The following is a 9,357-nucleotide window of genomic DNA, read 5'->3' as shown; positions in this document are numbered from 1 at the left end:
AAAAATTCCAGGATCTGTGAATATGTCAATTTTGTTCATTTTTAAGTTTTCCTGCTGGACACACTCCTCCACACTTGTATAGGTTGCATACTGGACCAGGATGGACTTCCAAATTATTTGTAAAGTCACAAATCCTGCCCCTAGTCCTGCCCCTAAAATCAGATTTTCAATTAGCACAGAGAAACTTTCCACTTTCAGCAGTTAAATGTGAAAACATTCTTCCAGCGTCAAACTCTGCACATACATCATTCTGCACGTTGAAGCTCGAACATCCGACTGTAGGAACAAGAAGAAAAACATGCCTTTTTAAGTGAAAGTATTTGTATGAGTCAAAACAGTGATACGGATACATTAGCAAACTCACTTCCCGTTGTGGGAACTGGTACAACATCATCAGCTCTGTCTCTTTGTTCTTGGTGTTTCTCAGGTGGCTGATCATGTGCACTACAGCCCTCCTGTGTTCTTCCTCCCCAATTTCCTGGGACCGTACACTCGCCGGAGCAGAAGCATTCGCTCTCTATTCCGGGATCCTTTCCACAGCTTCCAGAATTTGTTCTCTCCCATGACGGGCGTGACCAGGAACTTCTTCAGCTCAATGGGCTCCATGATGGACATCGACACAGACACAGCTCCTAATGAGGGTACATTTTCTCACATATTCTATTGAAATGTAGATGCTCTGTTTACTTTTTGTTGTCTTTTGTCTTTTGACTGTTTATTGTGATAAAACTGCACATTTCAGCCTCTTTTAGGTAAAAACAAAGTAAGTAGATGAAATAACTCTGTGAAACACACACAGCATTTACTGTATCAGCCATAAAAGCAACAGAAAGAACAAAAATAGTTTAAAAAAGGCCAAAACAACCTACTTCCAAACAGCAGATGCAACATTATCTCACTTGACAAGGCAAACTGTCTGGAAAATCTCTCCCATTGAAGTAGTAAAAAAATGCAACAACAAATGATATGATGGACAAATACACAATATGTATTTGTCCATCATATCATTTGTATATGTATTCATATATACCTTTTGAATGAAGTGTAAATGTTATTCTGTTTACATGCAAGCACATTCCTAGTCATGTGACCATTTTTACCCTGAAGACTGACCTGCAGATCTTCTCCCAACATAGTGGGCTCCAAAAATTATTATAGTATAAGTTTTATAAGTAACAGCCTTCCATCTGCGGAGGATAAGGGCGTGGCACTGAATGGTAAAACAGGGGTTCCTTAAGGAAAAAGGTTGGGTACCCTTTTGTGTTGCACAACTATAACTGCACATCTGGTTCTAATGTTTAGAGAATATTAACAACAGTTTTATATAGTTTCACTCATCTCCAACAGGCTCTGATTAGAAAATTTGAGTTCAAGATTTGAAATGAGTGGACACTAAGTTGTGAATTGAAAAATCAAGCTGTGTCTTTGTGTCTGGTCTGGTCGGGCTATAGACGGCAGCGTCAACGAGGACGTGGTCATCACCAAACCTTTTGGCAACGGCAGGATGACCTGCAGGGAGATTCGCCGCAACTCAGCCGGCTGCCTCAAGTTCCGTGACGAGTGTCAGAAATGCAGAGAGATCCAGCACATTGGTAAGATGACTCTCTCTTTTATGTTGTTATATATATATATGTATATAGTATTAGTTGAAAATGTAAACATGGATACAATAAAGTATAATAATAGAGATGGTGAGGATGATATAGTTAGATAATATGTAACATATGGGCAGCAAAAAGAAACAAATAACGAGCAATACTTGGGGAAAAATACATCAAATACAAAATAAAACAAATAACGTATTTGATAATTAAACAAATTATGTAAGATGTCATAAAATAACTAATAATAACTGTTGAAAGGGTTGAGTGGGTGCCGTGAGGTCCGGCTGTGTCCTTTCATGCGGCTTCCTCCTGCAGGAAACCAGCTGAATGATGATCCAAAGATGTTTTTAGAGCAACACAATTAGGATTTATGTTAATGTTGGAAACAGGAAGGGCTTATAAAAGGATGGCAGCGGATGCTGGGAGAGTGTCATTTAATTATGTAATCTATTGCTTTGTGTTGATGGTGCTTTTGTTCCTTTGCCATGAACGGAAAATGCATCATCTACATTTGAGACATTGAGACAAAATATTGATTTCACCTTCAAGGGGGTGCTTGCAGCTAGCTGGTATAAACACTGCAGCCTAAAATCTATCTTTAGATTTTATTATGCAGCTCGAACACTTTGTTCCTCCTCTGCGTCCTCTCAGTCTTAGGTTTTCTTTTTCCTCGACATTGCAAAATGTTGTCGGAAACCCTGTATACTGAGGCCCATCGATACCCTTTTACACCAAAATATTTTGTTACAACAGTTGTTATTTTAGAATAAAAGTCATACGATAACTGCCATATCAGGAAAATTAATTGCCCCCCCCAAACATCAGTAATGTTTAAAGGGATATCTCATTTTGTATAAAGACGAGATGTTACTATGGCAGTGTTTTTAAATATTAAGAGTAATCAGAAGACCAACCCTCTTTCCACAATGACAACAAGCATTTTTAGGTACGTTTTTTTATGCCTGTATTTGATAGTCGACAGTAGAAAGATCACAGGAAATGAAGGAGGAAAGAGGTATAAGAGCAACAACATGCAACAAAGCTCTCCGACCGGATGTGTACGATATGGTGAACTTATTAGCAAACAGTTGCTCATTTACACATCCAGCAGTTGTGGAGCAACATTATTCATTTAGCTGGAGTCCAATATTTACTCTGTTTCGGCTCCGTTTTTGGTCTCCACCAACTTCTGAGGAAAATCTCTGGCTCTCTAGCTGCTAAATGCTGCACTGTGTTCACCAGCGAGTCGCTTACTTTGCATGTCGTTACATGCTGAGTCAGTTTTTAAAGCCTTTTAACTAAAAACAGCTGCAACCGAAAACAACGCTTTGAGAGTGGGGAGAGTTATTTATTGTCACATTGTCATTTGATACTCAATTATTACAATAATTCAATTGCTTTATATACTCTCAGTGAAAGTCTTTGGTTAGATGTGATATAATCTGGGATCAAAATGCCAAATAATGTAAAAGAATCATGCAGTGACTCTAATCTCAGTGATTCTTCTAACCTTCCTCGAGCTTCATGATGATGCTGTTTGCCTGTTCCCTGTTTCCTTCACAGACTGCTCCGGGAAGAAACCTCTGGAGGGCCCGCTGAAGGAAGAGCTGGAAGAGGCGTTGGCCATGGTCGAGCGATTCACTCAGCAGTACAACAGCCTCATGAAGACGTTTGAGGATAAGATGTTAAACACCTCCTTCATCCTGGACCTGCTCAACAGCCAGTTCGGCTGGGTGTCTTCTCTGGCAAACCAAACCAATGCCAATGACAACGTGTTCCAGGTTCAGACGGTATGTAGACTTGCTTGCTGTGCTGCTGTAGGTAATCTGTTAAACTCAGTCATTGTTGTGCTGTTTATTTTTCCATCTGTCTATGTTGGTTAGGAGATTTTATGAGAAACATATAGTACATATAGGAAAAGAGTGAATGAGGTATAAAAGTATTAAGGGTGTAATCTGTAGCCAAATGCAATATGTCAATATGAAATGACTTGTCAGTTCAGACTTTTTTCCTAAATTAAAAGATGTGAATTTATAACAAGGTGGTACAGAAAATGGATGAAGAAGGAGGGTCTGCTTCGTGAAAAACATGAGAACATAAAATCTGTGCATCTCTTTCAAGATTACCTTTAAAATTCAAGGTTTTCTTGTATTATATTTTGTTAAAGTGGGTTTTTTAATTTTTTTAAGTGTCTTTTTGTGATGTGTCTGTTTTCTGCAATTCCTTTAATCCCTTAAACCTTAAACCTTACTTTTAATTAGACAAACAATTACCTTGCAAGTTGGAATTTAATTTAAGAAATAATTAAACTGCAGTGAAACAATCAAAATTACTAAAATTTGAGCCATTAAGCCACAGTCTGCCCACTACGTCTGCATCAGCACAGAATACACTAGTATTACCTAGAGTGTGTGAAAAAGGAGATATGTTTAGGCCGTTTACTGAAAAAAATGTAAAGATGAAACGCCCTCCGTACTGCAGGTGATCTGCAGGGACACTGAAGAGAAGCCAACTGGAGAGGAGAAGCAGCCTGCAGAAACCAATGTGTCTGTGCAGCTCTTCGACTCTCCGCCGATGAACCTCACTGTGCCAGGCGACATCCCCTGGACCGACCCTAAGTTCTCTGAGGTGGTGGCCCAGGAGGCACTGGACCGCTACAAAGAAATCAGTGTGTGAGTGTCAAACTACAAGCAGGAGGAGCATAACCAAAATTTAAAGAAATAGTTTTGGGGATATTCGCTTTCTTGCTGAGAGTTAGATGAGAAGACTGATACCACTCTCATGTCTGTCTCATAAATATAAAGCTACAGCCAGCAGCCGTTTTAGCTTAGCTTAGCATAAAGACTGGAAACGGGGAACAAGATAGCTCGGCTGGCCAAAGCTAACAAAATCAACCTACCAGCACCTCTAAAGTCACATTATTTTATTGTTTGTTTAAGCTTTCAGAATCTCTGGTGGTAACTGCTCCCATCAACTGTTACCATTTGACAGATGCAGGCCAGCTGTTTCCCCATATCCAGTCTATATTAGCCTGGGAACTAACTAAATAGATTTAAACTATATAGAAATAACCAGTATTCTGGTGTTTATGTAGGTCATATAGAGGCATCGGTTTTGAATTTAGACTGTTTCGTAACCAATTAATAACTGTTTGTAGTAGGTTTTTATGTATCTCCTTTAAACTTCCCCATATCCTACAATTTATTTTTATTCTGCTACAATTTTTAATTTTTTTAATTTTTTTAATTTTTTAATGTTAATGGCAGTGGACAAACGTAACTGAGCAGATTTGCTGTACTGCACTTCAGTACTTTTAAGGTTCTGTTGTTTACTTTAATGTACTACTCCCCTGTGCTACTTTTATTTAAGCAACTTTGTAAGATTTGAATTTTAGATCTTAAAATCCTGAAGTCCTTTCCTTGAATTTAACATATGGGGGAAACAGCAGATGGATCGTATGGAGTGAAAATGAACTCCGTACCTATAAAAGAATCACTGACAATCTCGGATCTCCTTCTCTTTGTTTTTCCAGTATGGTGAAATAAAGTCCCTGTTGGAGTTGCGTCCCAACCTGCTGACTAGAGAATGTTCTGGATTCATTGAACCGCACCTGAAACCCAGACGATAAACACACCTGGAAACACCCCTGAAGCCAACCCTCTGATTCTGTTGTAAATCTAAATTAATTCCTGCTTTTGCCATCGACAGTTTAACCTCAGAGATTTATATTGTTACATTAGAGCTCGTTTTCCTGCTGTAAGAGAAGATATTCAGTAGATGTAGATAACAGGCCTACTCGTGTCTGTAGCACCTCAAGGTCTTAATACTATATGTAAGCTGGGCTTTGCAAAATATGCTTAAGCCAAACTTGATGTAATTTACTCTACAATGGTTTATTATCTGCATTCAGTGTTTCTAACACACAATTAAACTGATGTTTCTTCCATAACAGTTCAATAAAACACAGCTTTGATTTTCTTGCAGAGATTTGTAGGAAACTAAAGTTTTGATGAAGTTGATTCAGGCTGTTTCAGTGGTTTTAATGACCTGAAGTACCCTTCTACAGTACTCTCTGATCGCTTTCATCTGAGTTGGTTGAAGTGGTTGATTTGCTGCAGTTGAACTCACTGATTGGAGAGTTTAAAGTTTGGAGAGTTAAAATACTATAGGAGTTGATTATGTTCAGGATTTCTTTGACACCCTCTGTACAACAGCCTAGCCATGGAGCAATACATAAAGATCTAATAAAACCTGCTCAAATCCATTCAGTGTCAGTGTCTTTGTCTTTTTCTGTTGACAATTTTCTGAATTTATGCAGCAAATGGTCACCAGGGACTTCTTGTGAAGTAGTTTTTACAGTAAGTTAGTGCCTTAAATGGCTTCAGTGCAGAAACAGGTGAGCACAAAGCTTCTGAGACACATTTTGGATTGACGTAAATATTCATATCCCTGAATTTTCTGCATACTTTATTGTTTGATATAGATGTGATTAAAAGTGGATTTCATTTACTTTTTAAGTCATCAGTCTATACACAAATATGTTACAAGCTAAAACATGCTTGTAAAAATCTTTACAATTGTTTTTTTAATTAAAAAAGTGAAACCATTTGTTATGCCACTTTAAATTGAGCACAAGTGCATCCTGTTGCTTCCTGTCTGTTTTTATTTTCCTTGAGATATCGTTAGAACCTAACTGGACTTGATGAACAATAAATTGACTAGTTTTAATCCAACAACCTGCAGCTGCTGCTGTCTTGTCACTGTGACTGGTTTTTGTTTACAGTCTTAGCTAGATCCTATGATTTAATCCGTAATTACAGTCTCATCATAAGTATTTTAGAGTTTTCTTATTTTTCAACATTAATTGCCACTGAAAATATATTTCACACAAACACTTAAACAGTATACATGTCATTAATCATCACCAAAAAAACATAACAAATACATGCTACTGAACTGTGTTGCACTGTTGCTGACCATTTGCCAGCACTGAAAAGATGCTTTTGAGCTAGAAAAACATGGTTTTGAGCCTGTAAAGTCCCCCTCCAGTGAAAATATGTTTTTGTTCTTCTTGTTCCTACAGTTGTATGTGCAGAGTTTTGACACTAGTAGGATGTTTTCCCATTAAAGCCACCAGTGCACAAGAAAAGACTTCACAGTGAAGTAGGGGACATCTTGTGTCCAGCAGGAAAGCTACAGAAATAAAATAAAATTACATATTCACAGATTCTGAAATTTTTAAAGAGGTAGGAGGAGTAGACGCCCTTTTAAGGATTTTTTAAAAACTGGCCTGTAGAGCTAATCCTGATGACGGGACAGTAGACAACAATGCTCCAAACATTAATGTTGCTGCAAAGAAACCACAAAATCTATTCGACCAACTGGAGAACATGGCCCCAATCTTCCCATCTGGTGTTGGTGTTCTTCATGTCACAGTCAAGTTGCTGTGACGACCCCTTCACTAGGTGTTCTCTTTTTGGCTGCTGGTTCTTCTTTTGTTTTACAGGATCCTGGTCAGGACAGACTCATCAGCCTGATGCACCCTGCGTGGTTCAGCATAAAACTCACCACTGGAGATCCCCTCTCTTTCCTCTACCATTACAGGCAGTTTTTGTTTTCCACTTGTGTCCCGTACTGATTTCTGACTTTTCATTCTTTATTTTTGTAAATAATGCTTGCAACTCATAAAACATGTCTTCCATCTTTGCTGATTCAACTGAATACCCCTCGAAATCAATGAAACGAGGTGGTGGAAACACTACCGCTTTTGTCCACAGGGGTCGCCAGAGTCAACAAAACATGAAAGTTCTTTGTTGCTGCTTTAAATATCCGAAACTGTTGTAAAGAGAGCGTTGTGTGCTCATGCAGGACCAGGAGCATGTTTTCAGGGCCTTTAACAAACAATAAAGAAGTCAGTAAAGAGAGCAGCGTTTAAAATATTGTGCCATTTTTATTTTTGTGTAAAAATCACACAGCTGCTAGTTGACTCTGCAGAGATACAGTACATCCATGCAGTTAAACATCTAGGATCCCACAGCCAAGAGAGAAGGAATTAAATAGAATATTCTTTCGCTGTTAGTCAGCAATTAATGCAAATTTACATATGAGTCCAAAAGTGTGTATCATATACAATATACAACACAGATCTGGGAGCAAATAGCATTCAAAATCCCATCAAAGACTTCGTTAACGACTGATTGCTTCTGCCTGCCTGGATTGCCTTTTGGGTTTAGGGATGGAGGAGAGCTATTGTGCTAGCAAACATAAATCAATCCCACATGAAGGTTTTTAATAGGGTTTTAAATGGTATTAGTTCCAGGTCTGGAAACAATATAACACACTCACGCACGCACCCACGCACACGCACACACACACACACACACACACACACCAAGTACATCATCATCCTCAACAGCAGAAAAAAGAAGGCGAGCCGTGATACAACAAGGAGGAGAGGTCAGTCAGCCACCGTGGAAACCTGAACGCCAGTTGGGGAGTAAGGCTTAAGAAGAACATTCTTCGCAAACACACAGGAAGCTCCAGGGACAAAACATTTATAAAAAATTAAAACAAACAAACAAGACAGGATATTTTAGGGTAGTGGCACAAAAACCAGTTTCCAGGTTGTACGGAAAAAAATTAAACTTGAGTGGTTCATTATTTTTTCTTCTTAAAGCAACTTCTTTCTTTCTTTTTTTTTTTTTTTTTAAATACAACAACATGCAGGTTAAAAGAAAGCAAAGAGGGACGTAACAAATAAAAAATACAAAAGAAATAAGGAGGGGGGATGCGGGGGCGGTGTTTAAGTTCAAAGTGCAGTTGGGTCATTCAGGTCTCCCGTTCTGTTGACTGGTCTCCGTCTGTAGTCCTGTTAAGCTTCATCTACAACCAGCAAGGGTCGTATCTTGCACATTTAGGGTGGAAGTGCCCTAAAAAAACACTGATCTGGAGTTTACTTCCCTCTGGATCCGGGAGCAAAGGGGGGGGAAGCGAACTGCTCGTCAGTACCAAAAAGAAAAAGGCAAAATGAATCACAAACATACAGTAGATGGTGTATTGGAAGATCTAAGATACAAAAACTGCTCACACAGTTGCTACTATCATAGTACAAACAGCTAAGCATAGTTGGTCTGTGAAGATGTATCGCCCGTACTTGCATAGTGCCGACTGCCCGATTGGAGAACAGCTAAATTTCTTAATCAATATCGACTCTTATCTGCACCGTCAGATCGGATCTGTGCACGTGTGTTTGCTGACCGGAAAATCACAGGAACACTTCTCTCCCTGATCAGCAACACACTTCTTCATGAATGCCGCCTCCTGCAGTCAAGCAGCTGGAATATCTTCAAACCCTTCAAGTGAGTGTCTGTTTCAACTCAACAATTTCGCATCCAGGTGAAGTTAAAGACTAAATAACCGCAGCAACCAAGGATAAGAGGTTTAAAAGAAAGCTGAAATGTTGATGCACAGCTATGTTTGGAAAAAAATCGAGAGAAACCTGTGAGAAAGGAAACAAGGTTGCATTTTCTTTTTTTAAAACACAGCCCAAGTAGAGGTGAGAGGGCAGAGTGCCAGTTCAATCATTTGGCATAAAGTTAAACCATTCAGTCACATCAATCTCCAAACACTGTAACATTAGGGGGGAGACAAAGCACATTCATTCATTCACCGCAGCATGCCATCAACCACACACGCACGTAGACTTCAAGGGGCAGTAAGAAGAGGGAGGTGGGCTGAATGTCACAAGATGAGT

At 39.1% G+C, this 9,357-nt stretch overlaps 1 protein-coding gene across 1 annotated transcript in view; it reads left to right on the top strand.

Moving 5' to 3' along the window:
* clu (clusterin) overlaps positions 1–5,868 on the top strand; it is a 13,557-nt gene extending 7,689 nt beyond the window's left edge. The window contains exons 6-10 of the mRNA XM_035678768.1: positions 428–641; positions 1,452–1,592; positions 3,168–3,394; positions 4,086–4,276; positions 5,137–5,868. Of these exons, the coding sequence (XP_035534661.1) occupies positions 428–641; positions 1,452–1,592; positions 3,168–3,394; positions 4,086–4,276; positions 5,137–5,149 (786 nt within the window). The 3' untranslated portion in view covers positions 5,150–5,868. The remainder of the gene's footprint in view (positions 1–427; positions 642–1,451; positions 1,593–3,167; positions 3,395–4,085; positions 4,277–5,136) is intronic.
* The last annotated feature ends 3,489 nt before the right edge of the window (positions 5,869–9,357 follow it).

The sequence above is a fragment of the Morone saxatilis genome, unplaced genomic scaffold (genome assembly GCF_004916995.1).
Source record: "Morone saxatilis isolate NCDOM2014 unplaced genomic scaffold, NCSU_SB_2.0 Contig7, whole genome shotgun sequence".
In the NCBI taxonomy this organism is placed as follows: Eukaryota; Metazoa; Chordata; class Actinopteri; family Moronidae; genus Morone; species Morone saxatilis.
This window is presented reverse-complemented; position numbering and strand designations above follow the sequence as displayed.